This window comes from Mirounga angustirostris, unplaced genomic scaffold (genome assembly GCF_029215605.1).
Source record: "Mirounga angustirostris isolate CCGP_5_RB_7025 unplaced genomic scaffold, mMirAng1.0.hap1 SCAF_1, whole genome shotgun sequence".
Taxonomy (NCBI): Eukaryota; Metazoa; Chordata; class Mammalia; order Carnivora; family Phocidae; genus Mirounga; species Mirounga angustirostris.
The window spans coordinates 214,598,090-214,620,845 of record NW_026991709.1 but is presented as its reverse complement, the minus strand read 5'-3'; the positions used below and the strand labels follow the sequence as shown (position 1 = coordinate 214,620,845).

At 65.1% G+C, this 22,756-nt stretch overlaps 1 protein-coding gene across 1 annotated transcript; it reads right to left on the bottom strand.

Moving 5' to 3' along the window:
- Positions 1-871: 871 nt before the first annotated feature.
- On the bottom strand, positions 872-22,209 carry BTBD2 (BTB domain containing 2). Its single transcript, XM_064574603.1, has 9 exons — positions 21,783-22,209; positions 10,410-10,529; positions 7,324-7,480; positions 5,488-5,593; positions 5,204-5,401; positions 3,326-3,518; positions 2,374-2,461; positions 2,094-2,240; positions 872-1,926 (listed from the first exon to the last, which is right to left on the bottom strand). Exons 1-9 carry the CDS (start codon positions 22,199-22,201, stop codon positions 1,765-1,767), a joined length of 1,590 nt encoding a protein of 529 aa, XP_064430673.1. The 5' UTR covers positions 22,202-22,209; the 3' UTR covers positions 872-1,764.
- Between the last annotated feature and the right edge of the window lie 547 nt (positions 22,210-22,756).

Below are 22,756 nucleotides of genomic sequence, written 5' to 3'. Positions count from 1 at the left end.
TAGTTGAGTTTTGGTCCCCCGTCTTGCTGTTTGTTTTCTTTTAGCTTCATTTATCTTTATTTTCATTTTTGAAGGGCATAGAATTCTAGTTTGGTGGTAGTTTTTGTTTTAAGATTTATTTATTTGAGAGAGAGCGTGCGCTAATGAGTTAGGGGAGAGGCAGAGGGAGAAGCAGACTCCACACTGAGAGTGGAGCTCGCCCAACACAGGGCTCGATCTCACAACCCCAAGATCATGACCTGAGCCAAAACCAAGAGTCAGATGCTTAACCAGTTGAGCCACCCAGGCGCCCCTCTCCTGTTTTTAAGATTTTTTTTTTTCCCTTTGGTTTTTAGCAGTTTGAGTATATGTGAGGTTTTTTTTTTTTTTAATCTCACTTTGGGTCACAGATTTTTAAATGTATGGATTGATATCTACTCATTTTGGAAAATTCTTAGCTATCAGGCCCTGTTCTCTCTCTACCTGTTCTTGGGGATTCCCTGACACATGGAGCAGAGCCAAGTGGGGAAGCCGGGTCAGGTTACTAGAGATGCACAGGCACGGCCTAGGGACCTACTGTGTGCCAGGCACAGCCCCAGGTCCAGAGGGCAGAGCCTTCCCTGGGGTCCCCCATTGCTGGACAGCAGGGGCAGGATGGGCAAACCAGAAGTTTGTGCAGAGGACAGAGGGCATGGGGAGGGTCCCCAACGCTACTGGGTGCCTCAAGGTGGGGACATCTGTGTCAGGAGACTGTGATTCCAGACACGGGCAGAAGATGGGCCCCCCAATCTTACGGTGGGGGAAGCAGCTGCAGAGAGAAGAGCCAGATCTCAAAGCTGCCAGGCTCCTGTCCCACCACCTCCAACATGAAGAAGCACGCGGGTCAGGGCGGTTACATTTCATTCCTTTATTTAAAAAAATTATTTGGGGGTATGGTGTGAGGAGGGCACACCTTCCATGGCTTTGGGGAGGACAGTTTCCAGAAGGAATCACTGGGGTGGGAACACACGTGGGGAGGCGGGAGGGACTTGGGGGAGGGGCTGCACCCTCCAGCACCTCTGGCCAGAGTGCTCACTCAGAGGCTGGGGGCGGGGGGGGGGGGGGGGGGGGGGGGGGGCAGGGCTGCAGTATGTACAAGGTGGGGGGCAGGCGGGCCACCTGGGGACCTGGCCGCCCCGGCGGACCCACAGCACTGCCCGGGCAGACGGGGGTCTGCGATCCATGCCCGTGGCTGCAGGGGCCGGAAGAGGGTGGCCCTTCACTGGGCCCACTGGGTGTGCCCGGGCCTGGCAGAAAGCCAGCCTGCAGGACCTCAAGCGGGGGCCGAGGCCAGTGTGTTGGGGGCCGGGGTGGCCTAAGCGTCCCCAGTAAATAGACCAGAACCCGAGACCCCAAGCAAACGCACTAGGGGCGCCCCCACAGACTACCTCCTACCCGAGGAGTGGGGATCCAAGATGCACTGCCATGTGCGCTGAGACCGGACAAACATGAGCCAGATCCTGTCTGAAGCCTGTGGTCAGGCAGCCCCGGGCTGCAGGGACGGCGTGCAGGACTCCCGCGCCCAAGGAGCCGGCGGACCCTCCGCGCAGGGCGGGTCCAGGCCAGCCCTGCCTCCCGCCCCCCCCACCCCGCCCCAAGTCCTGGGGGCCGGTCTCAGCCCCTGCCCGGCTCCTCTGAGCAGGCAGCCAGGCTCGCCACGGGAGTGACCCTCTCCTGACGCCCAGAAACGGGGCAGGGAGCGCACACGCGGCCTCCTCGCACCAGGTGGCGTCGGGGCCTGGGGGCCTAGGTGTAGAAGATGACCTCGGGGATCTGGCCGTCCTCCACGGACGTGCCGTTGTTGTTGCCCGCCGCGTAGCAGAAGGTGAAGCACGTCTTGGCCCCCGTCGTGGGGGACTCGTGGGTCACCTTGCGCAGGCCCTTGGTGCCGTAGTGGGAGTCCGGGCCCTGGGGGAGGGGGGACGCGGTCCCAGCAGTCAGGCACCCCGGGGCCCCAGCAGGGCGGCGGGCGGCGGAGCCCCTCCCGAGGGTGTCCTACCCCCCGTGGCGATGGCCGCGCCCTACAGCCCCGCGACTGCGGGTCGGGGTCCTGACGGGGTCGGGGAGAGGCACACCTTGAGCGTGGCGCAGGCCGTGTAGTTGACGTTGGGCAGCACCTCCACGGGCTCCTTGAACATGACCCGGAAGGTGCTGGCGGAGCCGTCGCAGCTGAAGCCCGTGTCGTTCTGGCCCAGCACAGTGTTGCTGTCCGTGTGGATGATCTGTGGGGGCGGGAGCGGGCGCTGCTCACCAGGGCCCCCCGCGCCCCCCCCCGCAGGACCCCACGGAGGGCGAGCCGCACGGGGTCTGTGACCCACGAGCAGGCTGATGGGGGGCAGGACACGGGGTGGGCACCTGTATGTTCACTTGGTAATCCGTGGGCCCGTGGATGGAGCCGTAGAGCCCGAAGCCCACCACGAAGATGCGCTTGTTGACCGAGAACCTGAGCCGCAGACAGACGAGGTGCTAAGCCAGGGCCCAGCGCAAGGCCGCCCCCGCCGGCCCCCCACCTCGCACCCGCCCCGGCCCCCACCCCCCCGCGCCCCGCCCCCGGACGGCGCCCCCACCCCCGCCCCCCTGCCGGCCCCCCACCCCCGCGCCCCGCCCCCGGACGGCGCCCCCACCCCCGCCCCCGGACGGCCCCCCACCCCCGCGCCCCGCCCCCGGACGGCGCCCCCATCCCCGCCCCCTGCCGGCCCCCCACCCCCGCGCCCCGCCCCCGGCCGGCTTCCCCACCCACGCCCCCGGCCGGACCCCCACCCCTGCGCCCGGCCGGCTCCCCACCCCCACCCCCCGCGCGCGGCCCCCACCCCCGCCCCCGGCCGGCTCCCCCATCCCCGCCCCCTGCCGGCCCCCCACCCCCGCGCCCCCGCCCCCGGCCGGCCCCCCGCCCCCTGCCGGCCCCCCACCCCCGCGCCCCGCCCCCGGCCGGCCCCCCACCCCCGCCCCCCGCGCGCGGCCCCCACCCCCGCCCCCTGCCAGCCCCCCCACCCCCCGCGCCCCGCCCCCGGCCGGCCCCCACACCCGCGCGCGGCCCCCACCCCCGCCCCCTGCCGGCGCCCCGCCCCCGGCCGGCTCCCCCACCCCCGCGCCCCGCCCGGCCCCCCACCCCCGCGCCCCGCCCCCGGCCGGCCCCCACCCCCGCCCCCTGCCGGCGCCCCGCCCCCGGACACCTCCCCCACCCCCGCCCCCGGCCAGCCCCCCCACCCCCCGCGCCCCGCCCCCGGCCGGCCCCCACCCCCGCCCCCTGCCGGCGCCCCGCCCCCGGCCGGCCCCCCACCCCCCGCCCCCGCGCGCGGCAGCCCACCTGATGCGGTCGCTGGTGCCACTGTAGCCCCAGCGGCTCTCCACCTGCTGGAAGCGGTTGATGCTGCACTCCTTCCCCCGGAGGCAGCAGCGTGGCCGGTCGATGAAGTCGACTCGCGGCTTGGGGTTGACGGTGAAGTGCAGGAAGAGGCTGACCACCTCGCGGTCCACGAGGATGCCCGACTGCGCGGGCCCTGCGGGCACAGGGGCGGAGGTCGGGCTGCGGTGGGGGCCGGCCTGGCGGCTGGGGGGGCGGGGGAGGCGGCCGTGAGCCCCGAGGGCACCGCACGGGCATCTCAGGTGAGGACGCCCGGGGGCGGCGGCGGCGGGGGGGGGGGGGGGGTCCGGGCAGCCCTGGGGCAGGACAGCCCCGCCCGGCACTTGGAGGGGCGTCCGATTCACTGGCTCCTGGGGCAACATGCCCCGCCCGGCCCAGGCCGCCCGGCCCAGGCTCACGAGGAGCCGTCAGCTGCCAAGGGGCGACTCGCGAGACAGGACCCCATCCGGAGGGGGGTCCGGGAGGGGGCACCCCAGAGGCAGACATGGGGTGGCGAGCGCTGGGAGCTGGCCTCTGCAGGCTGGTGACAGCCCGGGGCTCAGGACAGGGTGGCCCCGGGGGACCCGTGGGGACAGCTCTTGGTGAGTAAGGAAGATACAAAGTGGAATACAGAGTGTTAACCATGCTTCTCTTTAATCTCTGCATAGGAAATGCAGAAGGAAAAATACATCAGACCGCGGCCGTGCGCACTCAGCTGGGCGGAGTTTTGTCCAACTTCTGTCTCGTCTCGTATTTTCCAGCGGGACATAGAAGCAGGGGCGTTCTCTAAAACATGCTGAGTGACGAAGGGCCACAAGGTCCAACCCCAGAGGACACACACGGGGTCATTCCCAGTGACCTTGGGCAGAGCAGGGGCGGCCTGGGGGGACCCTCACGGGAGGGGCGAGGGGCAGTGGGGGGCACCGGAAGCAGCAGAGGCTCCACACCAAGGGTGAACGGATGGCAACTGCAGGGCTTGGGGCCCCAGGGGGTTGAGCGTCCCCGTGGACAGGGAGAGCGCTTTTGGGGGTGCAAGCCAGGCCGGGGAGGGAGGGGCCCAGCAAGGCTGCCGCTGGTGTGGGGACGGGACAGAGCGGCTCTGTCACAGCCTGGTGCCCCCCGGGCCCCCTGGGCCACGTCGGGGACATCGGTGCTCCTGGCCCCCTGACAACCACCTGGCCCCGGTCCGTAGCGCCCAGGCCCCCGTGGTCCCCACACACGAGAGGCACTCACTACGCGTTCGATGAATGAGCGATCCGGGCACGGACGGAACAGCCGGACCTGAACTTCGCGTCAGAGACAACTACTCTGCAGAAGTGCGTCCCGGCTGGCGCGGGCAAGACAGCCATGCCAAACAGTTCTTTACCACTGCCGCTCAATCTGGCAACCCCGGGGGGGGGGGGGTTCCCCGGGACCCGCCAGCCCCGGAGCCCGGAGAGGAGGCCGGCAGCACTGCGTCCACACGGGGCAGGAAGCACGGTCGCGGCTGCCCCCACCTTGGCCCGGGGCCCGGCCACCTCCCAGCCCGCGCAGGCTTGCCCAGGATGCTGAAGCCAGAGCCCGGCCCCCAGGACGGGAACCCAAGCCGGGGGCCCGCAGCGGCCCAGCGCGCGCACGGACACTCGGGCCGCTGAGGGAAGGGAACCCAGGCGCCCGTCGGGTGGCGTCTGTGGGGCGTTGGGTCTTTACACACGGACACGCGCTCCACACTGTCCACGCGACACGGCGAGGGCGTCCTCGGCAGAGCGGCCCACCCGCGCTGCCCACAGCTGGCTCGGGGTCACACCTGGGGTCCCCGGGGGTCGTGCTCCCGCCGAGCGGCCCCCGCCCCCTGACCGTTACCTGCGGCAAACTCCTCGATGGTCATGAGCGGGAAGCGGATGAGGGCGAGCGCCTTGCCCAGCACCTTGCGCTTGTTCTCGGGGGTCACGGGCAGCTGCTGCCGCTGACACTCGGCCTCGGACCAGCGGACGACGGCGCTGAACAGGCGCACCTCCCGGATGCCCAGGGTGTCCCGCTCCAGCACGGCCACCAGCGTGTCTGCGGGCACAGGACCCGCTCAGCGGCCTCGCGGGCTCTCAGCTCCCCCCACGGCGGCCACGCGCCCCGGCGCCCCAGGGCCTTACCCAGGTCGATGTCGGTGAAGCCCTCGGCGGTGATGGCGTCGGCCGTGTTCTTGTCGATGTTCTCCAGGCACAGGCTGGCCAGCTGCGGCTCGTCGAAGAGACGCGCCTGGCGAGAGGCCGCGCGTCAACCCACGGCCCGAGGCGGCGCCCCGGACGCCCCTCGGGTCACACCTCGTCATGAATCTCACGCGGCGCGGGCCGCGGGGCCCACACAGACTCGGGAGCTGCGGCCCGGAGTCCGGGCACCACAGGGCCCGCACCTCCACGGCCGGACACGGGGTCCGCGGACAGGACAGGGCCCCCGGGGAAGGCAGGAGGCCCCGGGGAGGGGACGGCGCCAGGCCGGCGGACAGGGGAGCCGCGCACTTCTGCCCCCCGGAGGTTGCTCCACCAGGAACCTGCACGCGGGGTGCGGGAACCCGGAGCCGAGAAGATTCTGGCTCCCTCGCCCAGGCGGCTCCCGGCCAGCACAAGCCCCCCGCGGCCACGGCTCTCCGTGCCACACGACAGGCCTGGCTCTGGCCCGGTCACACTCCCCATCCCCTGGGCAGCCCTGTCCCCTACCCGCCCGTGTCCACATCCTTCCCTGCCTCCCCATGGCCACACCAGCCCCACCCCCATGCCTGGGACTACAGAGCCTGAAAGGGACCCACTCCAAGAAGCGTCATGGTAACTTTCTCCCCACACCTGACCCCTGAAAAGGAGCGTCAAAACGTAGGCAGAAAACCTTCAGCCAAACAAGGGCCAGGCGCTCTGCTGGAAAGGACCAGCTTGGGATGAGGGGAGGGGTGGGGAGGGAAGGGAAGCTCTCGCTGGGTCGCAAAATTTAAGGGACATCAAACACTCAGAGATCCACCCCCGTCGGTCTCAGGCCCTCCCGTAACCCGCGCACGCCTGCGCTCTCTCCCTGCCTTCCCCCCCACACACCCTCCTCCTCGGCCCGCACCCACGCCCACCCGCGTCCTTCACCCGGCCCCCGCGCGCCTTCGTCCCCACCGACTCCCGCAAGCCGCGCCTTCGCCCCCCCACCCCCGCGCGCCCTCACCTGCCCTCCCCACCAGCACACCTCGGTCCTTGCCCCGCCCCCGCGCACCTGCGCCCAGTCTCAGGGTCCCGGCCCTGCCCCTATGCACCCGCGCTCTCACCCGCCCCCCACTGCATCCGCACCCTAACCCACCCGCACAGTGCGCCCGCTTCCTCGCCCGGCCCAGCGTCCTCGCCTAACCCCTGCGCACCCGGTCCTTACCTTCCCCAACCCCCGCCATCCACTCCGTCCTTGCCCCGCCCCCGTACTCTCACCCCTCCCCCTGCGCCCCAGCCCCACCCCCGCGTCATCGCCAGGTCCCTGCGCCCCCTCCTCCTCACTCGGTCCCCGCACACGTCATCCTCACCTGGTGCCCCTGCCCCAGGCCTCCGCCGGACCCCTCGCACCCGTGTCCTCGCCCCGCACCCGCACACCCGCGTTCTCCCAGGCCTCGCGCCCCCAACCCCCGTGCACCCGCGCCCTCCCCGGCGCGCGACCCCGCGTCCTCACCTGGCGCCACGCCCTCGCCCGGCCCCGCGCGCCTTCGTCTTCGCCTGGTCCCCCCGACCTCACCTGCCCTCCCCCACCCCCGTCCCAGCACACCTGCCCTTGCCCCGCCCCCCACCCCGCGTCCGCCCTAATCGCCTCGCGCACCTCGCCCTTACCTGTCCCGCCTCCGTCCTTGCCCGCGCCCCAGCCGCACACCCCCCGCACAGCGGCGTCCTCGCCTGGTCCCAGCGTCCCCGCTCAAACGCATCCTCGCCACCCCCGCCCTGCGCACCCTGGCCAGTTCCCGCGTCCTCGTCCCGCACCTGCGTCAGCAGCATGAACGCATTGTCAGCCCGGAGGTTCTTCTTCAGGAATTCCACGCAGTGGGCCTCGAGCGCGGGCACCGCGTACTTCTTGGCTGTGTACAGCGTGGTCATGACCGTCTCGGGCCCGATCTGAACCTCATCCGAGTAGAGAAACCTAAGACAGGACGCTAGGACCGTCAGACCCGGCTGGCAGACATCACTCCAGGCCCTGCCCCACCAGCCCAGCCCCAGGAGCCTTCCAGAACCAGCGTCTGTTGCCCTATGACCTGGCAAAGACCATTACCCACCAAGACCAGCCAGAGGCTCTCCCACCCACACTCCACCACCGGATCGCGGGTCTATACGGCGGGCCCCTTCCTTCCCGGTGTGACGGCCTGCGCCAGGGCACAACACGGAAGGCCCCCCACTCCCCTGGAGGCACCTGCGTGGGATCTGCCCTGGGACGGCCGTCCCGTAGCTGCAAGGCTCAGCGAGTTCCGGGCAGGGCGCAGGACCAGGAAGGCCAGCCTGACCCAGGCACTGTGACCACCACCGTCCCCGCACTCGGAACGTGGACGTACGGTCAATTTGACAGAACGAGGCGGTGGAGAGATGGGAACCCTGGGCCGAAGCCGGCGGGATGCAGCATGAAGAGCAAGAGCAAGGCCCGGAAGGCTGTGCCCGTGTCCGGGGTCCCCCGAGAATGTGCCGGAAGCCGCACACAGCCTCACACATCAGCAGCTGTAATCCTGTGGGGTCAGGGAGACCCCGGACCCGAGGTCAGCAGTGCAGTGGGCGCACCGGTGACGGGGTCGGCCGCTCACACGCCAGCGGGGAGGACAGCGCCAGCCCTGGGGGGAGCAGCTCAGCGGGAGCGGTGGGAACCGGGAGCCGGAGGACGGAGGCTATGGCCCGAACCCAGCATCCCTCCTGAGTTCAGTCTCAGCCAGGGTTTTGGCTGATTGCAACCCGTCACCTGTTTGTGTGTTTTCTCATGAACATCTCTTTATTTATTTTTTAAAAAATTACAGTAAACTACACACAACAAGGGGGCGCCTGGCTGGCTCAGTCGGAAGAACATGCAACTCTTGATCTCAGGGTTGTGAGTTCAAGCCCTACATCGGGGCTAGAAATTACTTAAATAAAACTTTAAAAAATACATGCACAGCATAACCACTGTAAGCATTTTTAGGCATACGCTTCAGTGGCATGAGACACACTCACCCTGTCCTGCGGCCACGCCCACCCTCCGTCTCCAGAACATTCCATCTCCCCACACGGAGACTCTGTCCCCACGAAGCACGGACTCCCCACCCCCTGCCCCAGCCCCGGCTCCCACCCTCTCCTGTCTGTGTGGACGGGACCCCTCTGGGGACCTCCTGGGAGTGGGGTCCTGCGGGATGTGTCCTTCCGGGTCTGGCTCCTCTCACTGAGCTCGGTGTCCTCGGGGTCTGTCCATGTTACCATTCTAGCGTGTAGATGGACACGTGGTGTTTATCCTGCACCCATGGGTGGACACTTGAGTTGTGTCCGCCCCGTGTGGATCATGCCGCTGTGAACATGGGTGCGTGAGTACCTGTTTGAGTCCCTGCTCTCAGTTCTCACATAGACATTCAGCAGCGGAATTGCTGGGTCACACGGTGACTCCACGTTTAAACCTCTTGAGGGACCCCCCTCCCGTCTCGCAGAGGTGGCCACGTCTCCCATCCGCACTGGCCCCGCACGGGGGTCCCAATCCCCCACTCCTCACTCATTCTTGTTATCTTTTGTTTTTCTGTGTTTTTCATAATAGCTGCCCAGGTGGGTACGAAGTGACAGCTCATCATGGTTTTGTCACCTGTTCTCGTACATGAAGTTTTACTGGCACCCAGCCCCCCTCCCCGATCGTTTACAAATAGTCCGGCTGCTTTTACAACACCAGCCGCAGGGTGAGTGGTGGGGACGGAGCCCATCCGCCCCTGGTCTTAGCAACCTGAGAAGTTACACGATGACAAATCCATGAGATTGTTCCCCAAAGTGCTACTTGTCCTCGGGAAGACGCTGGGAGTGGCACACAGGACCAAGCGTCCAAGCGTATCAGACAGCGGCACGTATTAAGGGGCGTCCGCAGCCGGGACCAACGGGAACAAAGCCCCGCCTGGCAGTGAGCTGTGGACGGCGGGGGAGGGGAGCACCCACGCGGCCTTGGACACGGCAGGGGGGCGGCTCGTCCTGTCCTTCACACCTGCTGAACTTTCCTTTGTTTCCTTTCTTTCCTTCCTTCCTCTCTCTCTCCCCCTCTGTGAGTCTGTGCCATCTTTATAATCGAAAGAGAAAAAATAAACTCTGCATTTAAAAAGACACGTTAACTGTTTGGAACAGTCTGTAAAGTTCCCCACCATGATTTACACCCGGTGTTTCTGGAAGTGAGAGGCCTGTGCTCAGCGGAGGGAAAGAGCCCGGCCAGCCCACAGCCTCGCCTCCCCCCTGCTCGGAGCGCGCAGCCCCCGCCCCGGGCGCTCACGGCTCTGATGCTAATGCACTTGAGGGAATTTTGAGGCTCAAGAAGAAACAACTAGAGCTGGTATTGAACATTCTTACATTATCTTACTTCTTCCACAACCCCTGTTGACCACAATGGGCGAGAATCGGGACTCGCACGCGCGGCCCCGGGACGGACCCCGAGCCCACGACGCTCAGGGAGGGAACCAGACACGGAAGGCCACGCGGGGTGTGAGTCCACGTGGGTGACACGTCCAGAACGGGCTCATCCGCGGACGGGAAGGGGGCTCATGGGGGCCGGGGGAGGGGAGTGGGTGACGGGGTGTGGAATCAGTCGCCAACACTGCGGACACATTACAAACCCCTGAAGCGTGCGCTGCCAAGGGGTGGACTGTCCCATCTGGGAATCACGTCTCAGTTAAAAACATACAAAAATGAAAACGGGGCGGGGGCCTCCAGAGCCCACCCCTCACTTCAGAGGCAGTCCTGGAACCCTGCGGGAGCCAGGGGGCTCGGGAGGCCCTGTCGCTGGGGGTCTCCCTGCCCTCTTCCTCAACGGCGTCTCCATGTCTGACATCAGGCTCCTCCATCCCACCCCTCCGGGAAAGATCTAGAAGTCTTACTTGAGCAGCGCCAGGAAGGCGGCCGGCTCCACGTCGGGCAGCTCGATCTCGGTGGATGTGGTGGCCATCCCCCCGTTGAACATGGCGTCGAAGACGGCGCTGCCCACGGCCAGCACGAACCTGGCATCAGAGAAGAGGCCGGTTACCCTCCTTGTGGCCCCGCCTGTTCCCGGCACCCCAGTCTGGGGGCTGTCAGGGCCCCACGTGTCCCCACAGGAGGTGCTGGGGGAGCGGCTCCGGCCGGCGCCCCAGATGACACTGGCCCAGAACATCCTAGTGGCAGACGCTTCCAGGAAGGGGGTGCCAAGGAGTGAGGCTATGCAGCAGGTCCCCCGTGCCCCCCCAAACACACCCCCCCCCGCGCTCAGTCTGTGGGTGTCCCCCCCAAGCACACCACCCCCCCGTGCTCAGGCTGTGGGCGCTAGGGTCCTGGCTGTCCTGGAGGGAGGCAGGCGCAGGTCCAGTGCGTGGACAGCCTGACTGTGGGGCAGAAAGCACATAAGCCTGTGATGGGAAGTGAGGGTCAGGGAAGGCTTGGCAGGGACATCGGAGCAGGGCTGAGGCCGCAGGGAAGGGCATCGGGGCCTGGGGAATGGCAGGAGCACAGGGGAACGTTAGGAGGTGGTAGCATGAGGCCGAAGGGTTCATCCAGAGTGATGTGACCACACGGGACCCACCTGCCCGTGACTTCTCAGCGAAAGGACAGGAAGGCCCAATGGGCGAGGACAAGAAGTGAGGCGCCCCCCAGCCTTCCTTCGAACCAGCTGCAACCCCCACCCCAGCCGAAGCACTCCATGGGGGCCGCCCACTCTGTGCTCTGTGCTGTCCACTTGCAGTCTCCAGGGCTCACCCCATGGCCCGTCTGCCTCAGAGCACCCATCCCCGGGTCCACAAGGCCCTGCACCACACCCCCTCCCGGGGTCCCCATCGTGACACACGCGGGGCTCAGAGCGGCCCCCACATCCTCCTTCCCAGCCTGCCCATGGCTCCCAGCGAACCCCAGGCTGGGCAGCCCCCGACTCTTTTTTTTTTTTAATGTTTATTTATTCATTCATGAGAGTCAGAGAGAGAGAGAGAGGCAGAGGGAGAGGCAGAGGGAGAAGCAGGCTCCCCGCCTAGCAGGGAGCCCGACGCAGGGCTCGATCCCAGGACGCTGGGATCATGACCTGAGCCGAAGGCAGACGCTTAACCATCTGAACCACCCAGGCGCCCTGGGCAGCCCCCGACTCTTAACAGGGAGAAGGACCTCCTTCCCTGGCTCCTACCTTCCCCGCCATCCTGGGGCACGCCTCCCAGGCCCTCGTTCGGGCCGCCGTGTGCACGGGACTTGAGCATGTCTGGGGACCAGACCCGAGACAGGGGACCAGATGGGAATCCAAGTGGGGAGGACAACCTCCCCCAGAAGTCACGTCCACCCGGAAAGCCGGAATGGGACCTCACTTGGAAATCGTGTTCGTGGACGTGACTGGTTCACATGAGGTCATATGGGGGAGCAGGGTGGCCCTAGTCCCACGCTGGTGTCCTCATGAGAGGGGACTTTGGGCACAGACACAGGGAGAAGCCACGTGGCGACAGATACAGACACGGGAGGGGCGCGGCCATGAGCCCGGGGACGCCTGGAGCCCCAGGAGCTGGGAGAGGCAGGAAGGACCATCTCCAGAGCCTCCGCGACACCTCGGCCTTGGACGTCTGGCCCCAGGACGGGACAGGAAACGCCTCTGTGGCCCTGCCCCAGGCGCGGCCAGCCTCACCCGTGTCCTCGGCGGCCCCAGGCCCGTCACTGCACCCCCACACGTGCTCCATAAATAAAGTGCCTTCCCGGTCCTCCTCTCCAGCTTGGGGGAAGCACCTCACTTTCCCGCCGGAAAATGGATTCCAGCACGGCAGTAAGAGGCCGCTGACCGCACGCCCCCCACAAGACCGCCGTGTCTGAGGAGTGTCTGCACCCTCGGGCCCTCTGCTCACACCCCCTCGCGCCTCCGGCCCCTCCCGCCTGGCTGGCCGCCCGGTCTTCTCCAAGCCCCGATCTGCCCCCCAGGGGACGCTGCCTCGCCCCACGCAGACGGCTGGGACGAGCCATGCAGACCGTGACGAGAGGCCACACGGATGTGGAGAGAGCATGACCCGCGGCGAGGCCGGCGGGAGCGCGAGGTACGCGGCCGCTGTGGGAACCCTCTGGCAGCTCCTCTGCTGGCCCAGCCCAAGCGGCCGAGACCCAGCAGCTCACACCTGGTGCACGTGCGGGAGAGACGGGCGCACGCGTCCCCACGGCCTGCACACCTGTGTCCACAGAGCGTGCGTCCCAGCGGCCAGAAGGGGGGCGCACCCATGTCCGTGGATGAAGGACACACACAACCTGTCCTTCCGTCCCCACGCGGGAACACGCTCCAGCCTCAGGAAGGGACCCCGACACCTGCCACGACGTGGAGGGACCCCGAGGACACTGGGCTCAGCGAGAGGAGCCAGACCCAGAGGGACACATCCCGCAGGACCCCACTCCCAGGAGGTCCCCAGAGGAGTCCTGTCCACACAGACAGAGAGGAGAGGGTGGGAGCCGGGGCTGGGGCAGGACTGAGTGAGGCGGGAACACCCAAGTATTTTGGGAACGGGGGCGAGGGCCAAGAGAGCCACGCACAAGCAGGCGCCCCCCCGGAGGGGCCGTGGCCCTGCGCTTCCTCGGTGTCGCTCCCGAGCAGAGAGTCGTGTGCTCTGGGCGGCGCCACGAAGCAGGCATGTGGTGGACGGTGCGAGCCGGGTTCTCCGCCGAGGGCACAGGGTGACAAGTGCGGGAGGGGCGCGGATTCCGGGGTGCTGGCCTGGAGTGGAGGCATGGGGACCATCCTGCGGCTCCACACACGGGCAGCCCGGCGGCGAGGGGACGCCCAGCACCCGGAGCTTGGGGTCTACATCCCACAGCAACAAACGGGACCAGCTCCCTGGAGACGTGGCGGACTCTGGGGCCGGAGCGGGGAAAGGACAAGACGAGCTCGGAGTGTCTCGCGGGGCCAGCAAGTAAAACGCTCCGAGCGCGATGGGGAAGCGTTAGGAGGACGCGGGATGGCCAAATCCGGGACAACACGAGCCACGACATCGTACACGTCCTGCAAAACATACATACCCACGTCCACGAAGACAGAACTACCTAACCACGTGAGCGGAGGAGCGGAAAGAAGGGACCGCTCTTCCCTTCAGAGCCCCAGCTGATGAACGCAGAAGCAGTCACGGACGCGGAAAAGCACCGCCAGCAAACACCTGGGCCGCAGCCGTGCATGGGGAGAATCCTCACCCCAGCACGAGGGCCTGGGCAACACGGGGAGGACACAGGGTGTGCGCAGAGCCTCACAGTGTCCCCCGGGGAGAGCCACTCGGAGGGGACGGCGGTGGCAGGCCTCCGGCCACGATGCCCCGGGAAGGATGCAGGCCACTGCCTGACATCCAGCCACACAGCGGGAGTGGCCGCGGGGGATGAGGGAGGCACAGCCCGCAGACACGGCGTGAATCGACACGACGGGCGTCAGGATCCGGCCCTCACTGCAGATGCGCATTTCCTGGGCTCGGGGCCGTGCACCTGGCAGCGGACTCCCCAGGTACGCGAAGCAGCAGCTGAGCGCTGAGGGAGACAGAGACAGCCGCACCTCCAGAGCTGGAGTTTCTGGACTGTTCTCGAAGGCCGGCGGAGCGGCGCACAGACCGCGGCCCACCCGGCACCGCTGGCCCAACCGAACCCTCCACGCGCACACGGAACGGTCCCCAGGCGAGCGCACGACCAGGGCTGACGTCAGCCAGGGCACGCTCTCCAAACAGAGGAATTAGCCGTCCACAACCAGAGGAAATCTGAGAAATCCCCAAATGTTTGGAAACGAACACACTTCGAAGCAACCCACGGGGGGAGGAACGCGCGGCAAAGGAGAAAAGATCTCGGCCGGCCTGAAAATGGAAACGCCACCCGCCACGAGGAAAGAGGCGCCGTTAGAAGCAAATGTGGCAAATCCACGAGGCAACGCCTGGGAATCAGCCAGGGGAGCTCCCGCCTCAGGCGTCCGACAGTGGGGAGCAAACTCTCCCAAGCAGAGAAGGAAGCCCACAGGGGGACGGTGGGACCTCGTGAGCCTGGGCGCAGGGGGGCACCCAGAACCCGCCGCCCACGGAAGAGACACAAGCCACAAAATCAGCAGCGAGGGCGGGACCGTCACTGCGGACCCTAAGGATGAAAGAATTTCAACAGTTTCATGCCAACAAACTAGGACAGCTTAGATGAAGGGATGATGTCCTTCGGACAGACTCCAGAAGGAGACGCTCGGAACACAGGCAAGCACAGAACGAGCCCCTGAAAACCTCTCGCCAAAGGGAAGCCCCCCAGACATTTCAGAAGGGACAGCGGCTGTGGGCACACCCTCCCAGAGATGGGGGGAGAGGGGGGGCAGTGCGGCCGCGAGGCCAGCACGCGGGGCAGGCGGTGTGGACGCACCGCAAAGCAGGCTGGCGCTTGCTTGCTTTCCTTTTTTTTTTTTTTTTAAAGATTTTATTTATTTATTTGAGAGAGCAAGAATGAGAGAGAGAGAGAGCACATGAGAGGGGGGAGGGTCAGAGGGAGAAGCAGACTCCCCGCCGAGCAGGGAGCCCGATGCGGGACTCGATCCCGGGACTCCAGGATCATGACCTGAGCCGAAGGCAGTCGCTTAACCGACTGAGCCACCCAGGCGCCCTTGGGACTCACTTCTTTTTTTTTTTTTTTAAGATTTTATTTATTTATTTGAAAGAGAGAATGAGAGAGAAAGAGAGAGAGAGAGCATGGGGGGGAGGGTCAGAGGGAGAAGCAGACTCCCCGCCGGGCAGGGAGCCCGATGCGGGGCTCGATCCCAGGACCCCGGGATCATGACCTGAGCTAGAGGCAGATGCTCAACTGACTGAGCAACCCAGGCGCCCCAGGCTGGCGCTTTCTTCAACTGTCAAACATCAGAGTTACCCCAATTCCAAGGGTCCGCTCCCAGGTATTTGTCCAAGAGTAAAGGAACCGTGTGTCCACACACAGACTCGTGCCCCAGTGCACACGGCAGCCAGAAACCGCACACAGCCCGGATGCCCGGCAGCTGGTGAGTGGTCACACTGCGGTCGGTCCCTGCGGCTGAATTCAGCGACAGCGTGAATTACTTTAGCAATAACCATAACTGAGCTGGGACCCCTGGGCGGCTCAGTCGGTCAAGCGTCTGAGATCCCTCAGATCATGATCCCGGGGTCCTGGGATCGAGCCCCGCATCGGGCTCCCTGCTCCGCGGGAGGCCTGCTTCTCCCTCTCCCACTCCCCCTGCTTGTGTTCCTCTCTTGCTGTGTCTCTCTCTGTCAAATGAATAAAATCTTCAAAAAAAAAAAAAAAATCCTCGGACTCTTGATTTCGGCTCCCGTCATGCTCTCAGGGCCGTGAGATCGAGCCCCGCGTCAGGCTCCGCACTGAGCGAGGAGCCTGTTCGGGATTCTCCCTCTCCCTCTGCCCCTCCCCCCCAACAAATAAAATTAAAATAAAAAAAGAAAGGTAACCGGGCTGTAGCTGACCCTTGAACAGTGCGGGTCCACACACCGGCGGATGTTTCTCAGTGAAGGCAGCATGGGACTCAAAACGCCCTTTCTCTTCCTTATGACTCTCGATTCTAAGAACACAGCACAGGGTAGATAACAGAGCACGCACTGTTCGCGCACTCGTGAGCCTTGCGGTCCCCACTGGGCTGTCAGTGGGTGAGGTCTCAGGGGTGGAGTTACATGTGGATTTTTGGCTGTGCAGGAGGCCGGCTCCCCTAACCCCCACATGGTTCAAGGGTTGAGTGTACGGATACACACAACAACGTGGATGAATCTCAAAACCTTTTTCTTTTATTTAAACATTTTATTTATCTGAGACAGAGAGACAGAGGGAAAGAGAGAGCACAGGGGCAGGGGTAGGTGTAGGGGGAGAAGGAGGAGCAGGCTTCCCGCCGAGCAGGGAGCCTGACGCAGGACTCGATCCCAGGACCCCGAGATCACGACCAGAGCCGAAGGCAGATGCTTAACTGACCGAGCCCCCCGGGCGCCCCTCAGAAACTTTCAAGAAGCCAGACTGAAGATGACATGCTGTATCACTCTAATTACATGAAATTTCTAGAAACAGCAGGCCGGGAGAGACAGAAGGCAGGCCAGTGATGGCAGCAAGTGGGCAGGGGGACCTCAGGGGGCGGCGGCCACACGGCGGTGCACACTTTCCACACAGACAGTTGTCAGGCCCAACAGACCAGACTCCGGGAAAGGGCTTGGGGGCACCCCACACTCACACTCACGAAAACCCTCCACAGCAGGGAATCGAGAGAGACTTGAGAGAAGCCGTCGGAAACCAGCACCCGTGGTCCCATTTGTCGATGAAAAACAAAACACAAAGGCTCCTTGCTCTCACCTGTTACGGAGCAATGTCCTGTGGTCAGAAGTGCAGTACGAAGGCGCCTGGGTGGCTCAGTCGGTTGAGCATCTGCCTTCAGCTTAAGTCATGATCTCAGGGTCCTGGGATCGAGTCCCGCTCCCTGCTGAGCCTGCTTCTCCCTCTCCCTCTGCCTCTCCACCCCCCACTCATGCTCGCTCTCTCTCAAATAAGTAAATAAACTCTTTTTAAAAAATGAAAGCTTCAACTCCTCAGTTGCGACTGCTGTATTCAGATGCTCAGTAGCTACGTGCAGCTAGGCTGGACAGTGTAAATCGAGAACATTCCCGTCATCACAGGAAAGTATCACACAGTGCCAGACCACAGAATCCACTGAACAATTATTAACGTGAACAAGGGCTCGGACAGAAATCGCTCAAACCAGATAGAAATAAATATGCAAAAAACATACAGCTTAAAATATAATGAAGATTATCCACAACAGAGAAAAAAAAGTAAGTGAGCAAAAATCAGCAATAAATGTGCAAAAGCCTCATGGAGAAAACCACAAAACTGTCCTAGGAACACAAAAACCGCCCTGAACAAATGGAGAGAGACCTTGCTCCCAGATACACTCTGTACCCTAAACTTCGCTCTGCCCAGCCCGGTATCGCTGGTGGACCCGCCCCCCCAGTAAATTCCTTCAGCACTTGATGAACTGATTCTAGAGATCCTACAGAACCATGAGTCTGCCCAGGGGCCCGCAAACCGGCCAACCCCTTGTTTCTGCAAATGAAGTTTTATGGGACACGGCCGTGCTCATTCACTGATGTGTTGTCCACACCTGTCCTGCTGGGCAGAATTAAGGACGGGGAACGGAGGCTGTTTACCTAAGTTGGCTGATGCCGGGCTGGAATGTCGGCCGCGGAGGGACAGCTTCCCTCCAGCACCATGTGTCCATGACTGTTTGAGGGAAGTGGGGAGGGACGGGTGGGCGATCGATGCCAAAAGGGTAAATGTGCAACCAGCTGAAGAAGTCTTGACAAAGAATAAAATTGGGAACAAGGGCCTCAGCAGTTCTCAAAACATACTGGAAAGCCAGAGTCATCAAAAAACGTTCTTGTAGCAGAACACGGATCGATGCCAGGAGAGACCCCAGAAGGCCCGTTCCGCTCGCTGGCCTTCTCTGCTACATCCTCCCAGACGGACGAGCTCGGGCATCTGAGATACTGACCACGGCAGCGCCTGGCTCGCACGCAAGGGCCGCCCCACCCTGAGCCCCGCAGCATGTCCGCAGAGCCCGCCCGGCAAGGGAGCGCAGACATCTGATTCGGGCAGGTCGGTGCCCTGCAGTTACTGAGCACCTACTGCACGCCAGGCCTTCTCCTGGGGCTCCGGAGGCAGCAGGGAAGGAGAGGAGCAAGCCCATGACCACCACCACGGGGGTGCCCGTCATCGGGAGCTTAGAGGGAAAAGCGTACAGGGTGAAGGCCAGGCAGAGCCTCGGGACCAGGGGCCAGGGCCCGCTCCTCAGCCTACACGAAGCCGGCCCTCCTGCCCCACAGCTCAGGTCAGCCTGCGCCCGGAGCCCACGCCCGCCCGGGGGGAGGGTCGCGGGGGGGTTCGCACAGGCCCCCACTTTTTGGAGGCGGCCTCAGCCACACTGGTTCCCATGTTCTGGCGCTAACCCCTCTCTGCCCCAGGACACCACCTGGTCACCTCCTTCCCAGCGCCCCTAGCATGTGGCAACATCTCCACCTTTCCTTGTTTCTCGTGACCTGACAGCCTCCAGGACCCCCGGCCAGGTGTCCCGCAGCGTGTCCCTGATCCGGGCTTGTCAGCTGCTTTCCTGCGATCAGTCTGGAGACCTCGGTTTCCCACGACTGCTCTAACAAGGCACCACATGCCAGGCGACTCCCGACAACAGGATTTCATCCTCTCCCGGTCCTGGAGGCCAGAAGCCCCAGATGGAGGTGCGGCAGGGCCCTCGGGAGGCTCCGGGGGAGGCTCCTACCTGCCTCTTCCAGCTCCACGGGGCCCCAGGGGTCCCCTGGCCTCTGGCCACAGCACTCCAGTGCCTGACTCCATGCTCATCAAGGGGCTTCTCCTCTGTCTCTCCTCTGTGTCTCTTAGGAGGACACTTGTCATCGGGTTTAGAGCCCACCAGATAATCCAGGATGATCTCACCCTGAACTTAATCACATCTGCAAAGACCCTTTTCCAAATAAGGTCCCACTCACAGGTACGAGGGACTGGGATGAAGACACACCTTTTGGGGGGCCACCACTCAACCCACGGCACTGGGGTTATGGGTTTGGGGAAGAACTACAGAGGCGAGGTGCCCTTCTGGTCCCGTCCCATCAGGGGTCCCTGACAGGCCGCTCTACATCACTCTGAAGTTGACTGTGACCCCTGGCCCAGGTGGGGTGTGCCAGGTTTCCCCACGGTCAGGTTACCATCACTTCCTGGGGTCTGGGCCCAGGCGGGGAGCACCTGTATGCACCATCGGGGCTCTGGGGTACGGAGCCTCACCTCCTCCACGCTCCACACTCGGATTCAGCCTCTCCTCCTACCACGGCCTCTAGACTTGCCTGCCTCACGCCCTGGATGATGTCCCCACCTTTATTTAAGCTCACCCTGGACCACTGTGATAAGCACTTGGTTGGGTCACCAAGTCAATCCTCCCAGAAGTCCTGGGGTGGAGGCATCCGAGTGGTCAGTCCCAGTTCACAGGTGGGGAAACTGAGGCACAGAAAGCCCAGGGCCACTCGCTGGGCAGCAATCTACCTGATCACTGCAGGTAAAATTTCACCAATCTGTACAAAATCACAACCCAAAGGGAGAAAAGAAAGAAAAAGAACTAGAACTTTCTATCAGTAAAGGCCAAATAGTGGGGCATCAATACCAGGGCAAATGGGACCAGAAAAGTGCTATCAGCCTGACCCGGACCCTCTCTGGACATCAAACACACATGCTCAGGGAGTCTTTGGGGCCCAGGGACGACCGACGCCTGCAGGAACCAGCAAGGTGTGCCGGGGGGCCAGGCTCCCTGGGGACTCGGGACTCGTGTGGCCACTAGTGGGAGAAGCCACGGGTCCAGTGGGTGGGCCCGTCTGAAGGTGAATGTCAGCATGCCCAGAAGAGCCTCATCCCAGACCCCACCTTCAGGGTGGCTCCTCACAGCCATTCCTAAGCACTAATCCCCCATCTACACCCCCCCCCAGGCTGCCCCATTACCTCCCACCGCTCTGCCTTCCCCCCGATGCTGGAGCCAGGGTCTGGGGGTCCCCCGCCGCAGCCCCGACTCTCCCTCCCCTACCAAGCTGCCACCTCACCGCACCAGGGAGAGGAGCCCTGTTTCTACGGTCCTCACCAAGCGCCTGCAGGCTCCATCTACAGCTGGGCCCCCCCTCAAAGCCGACGATGTCCCTCTGGCCCGCAGTGCCCCCTTGCCCCCGCTGCATGCCCAGCCCCTCTGCTCTCCAGGCCTCCCCTCCCCCTCGCCCTGCTCAGCACCACTTGCTCAGGGTACGGATCCCTGTCATCCCCTCCCAGGGCCCTGTAACTCCCTGCTGCTCTCAGAAAAGCTCACTAAATATCACGCCGGGCTGACCTTCCTACCAGAGCCCTTGCTCCCAGCCATTCTCCTGAGCCCAGCAGCGCCACACCCTTCTCCCCACTTCTCTGGGGGTCCCCATGCCCACCTTCCTCCTCCCGTCTTCACCACCAACAGCCACACACAGTCGAGTACATGTCCTAAGGTTAGTGGTGCCCAGGGGACCCCCTCGCTCCCCTGAAGCAGAAACCCCGAGGTCGCCCTTCCCCCTCCCTGTGGGGTTTCCAGCTGCATCCACCTGGCCCCATCTCCAAAGGGCTTGGGTCAGGGGGGGCAGGAGCCCATGTAGCCTCACCTTGCTCATTCCATGTGTTCCCTGAAGCTTGGTGGGAGCGGGGTCGGGGGGGGAGCTTTAAAGGCCAGACTGGGCTAAGCAGTATTTAGGAGCACCGGTGGACATGAGAGAGGCCGGGGGGGGGGGTGCCTCAGGGATCAGTCCCCCTACTCCAGGCTTGGGTGGGGGTGAGGCCCATGTGGCTGCACACACACAGGGGAGGGAGGAGCCACGGGAGGTCCTGGGGACCCAACCACAGGCCTGGAACCTTCTGTAGGCAGGAATCTAGATCCAGTTGTACATAAATAACCAAGAAAAAGCCAGAAAGAGACATCTCAAAGGCACAGGTTAAATAAAGGCCACATGTCAGAAAGGCAGGGCGGACCGCTCACAGCAGGCTGCGGAACATTCCAGGCCAGTGGCAAGAAACCCCCCAGCCCCTCTCCCCCAATGGAGCCCTCCCAGTGAGGCCCCCTCCCGCAGCTCCCTGGAGTGCAACGGGGAGCAGAGTCAGAGAGACAGGGAATGGACGGGGAGTCTGATATCAGTCCCACCCTGCCCTGGGGTCTGAGGGCTGCACCCTGGAGACTGGCAGGGGGGCCGGACCTGGGCCAACAATGCCCCCTTTTTCAGAGAGAAGGCCTGGAGGCCAGGGCGGACATGGGGCTGGGGTGTCACAGAACTGGGATCACTGAGGGGGTTATGTGGTTTAGGAGCCCGGGCTTCTGGGTTCAAGAGGCGGGGGTCTGGTGGGGGCCTGGGGGTCGCCACCGGGGAAGGATGGGGCACTTGGCGCAGGAGGTCACTGGGGCAGGACGGTGGGGGCGGCTGTGCCTGGAGATCCTGGACTGGGTGGCAGGAGTCTGCGGGGGATGGAGAGGGGGGGTCCCAAGGCCAGGGTATGGCTAGTATCAGCGGGCTGAGCGGTGGGGGGGGCCTGGCAGGGTCACAGGCCTGGGGCAAAGTGGGTCCCCGGGATCCTGTGGGGTGGCGGGTTCCTGGAGTGGTCTGGTGCCGCGAGGGCAGCGTCCGCGGATGGGGCGGGGGGGGGCCCAGGGTCCGCGATGGCAGGGCCCGGGGTGCGGGGCGCGGGCGGCGGCCCACCTGTGCGCCGGGATGCGCTGCGCGCCGAGCCCCTTGCCCACCAGGAAGTGCACGTCGCAGAGCACCTCGTTGTTGAAGAGGAAGGCGAAGCGCTCCTTCAGCGTGGGCTTGGTGGCCTGCCAGTTGTAGACGGGCTCGCGCAGGAGCGCCGCCGCCCCCGGCTCCTCGGCCGCCCGCTCCCCGCCCGCCGCGGCCTGCGCGCCCGGCCCCGGCCCCGACCCCGGCCCCGGCCCCGGCCCCGGCCCGGGCGCGGGCGCGGGGGGCGGCCCGGGGGCGGCGGGGGCCGGGGCGGCGGCGGCGGCGGCGGCCGCGTTGCCGGGGGCGGGGGCGGCGTTGGCGCTGGGCCCGGGGCCGCCCCCCGCGCCCGGGCCGACCCCCGGCGGGCACGACGCGCGCCCGCCGCTCCCACCCGCCGCCATCTTGTCGGTGCGGCGGCCGCGGGGCGGGGCGGCCGGGAGGAGGGCGGGGAGGGAGGGGGCGGGGCGACGGGAGAGGAGGGGCGGGGCGAGGGGAGGGCGGGGGAGGCGGGAGGGGGCGGGGCGACGGAAGGGGTGGGGGTGGGCAGGGGAAGGGGCGGGGCGACGGGAGGGGTGGGAGGGACGAAGGCAAGGGAGGGGGAGGGAAGGGGGCGAGCGGGCGGTGGGAGGGCAAGGGAGGGGGCGGGGAGACGGGAGGGGAGGGCGGGGGGGGAGGGCAGGGGAGGGAGGGACGAAGGCAAGGGAGGGGGAGGGAAGGGGGCGAGCGGGCGGTGGGAGGGCAAGGGAGGGGGCGGGGAGACGGGAGAGGAGGGGCGGGGCGAGGGGAGGGCGGGGGGAGGTGGGAGGGGGCGGGGCGACGGAAGGGTGGGGGTGGGCAGGGGAAGGGGCGGGGCGACGGGAGGGGAGGGAGGGAGGGACGAAGGCAAGGGAGGGGGAGGGAAGGGGGCGAGCGGGCGGTGGGAGGGCAAGGGAGGGGGCGGGGAGACGGGAGGGGAG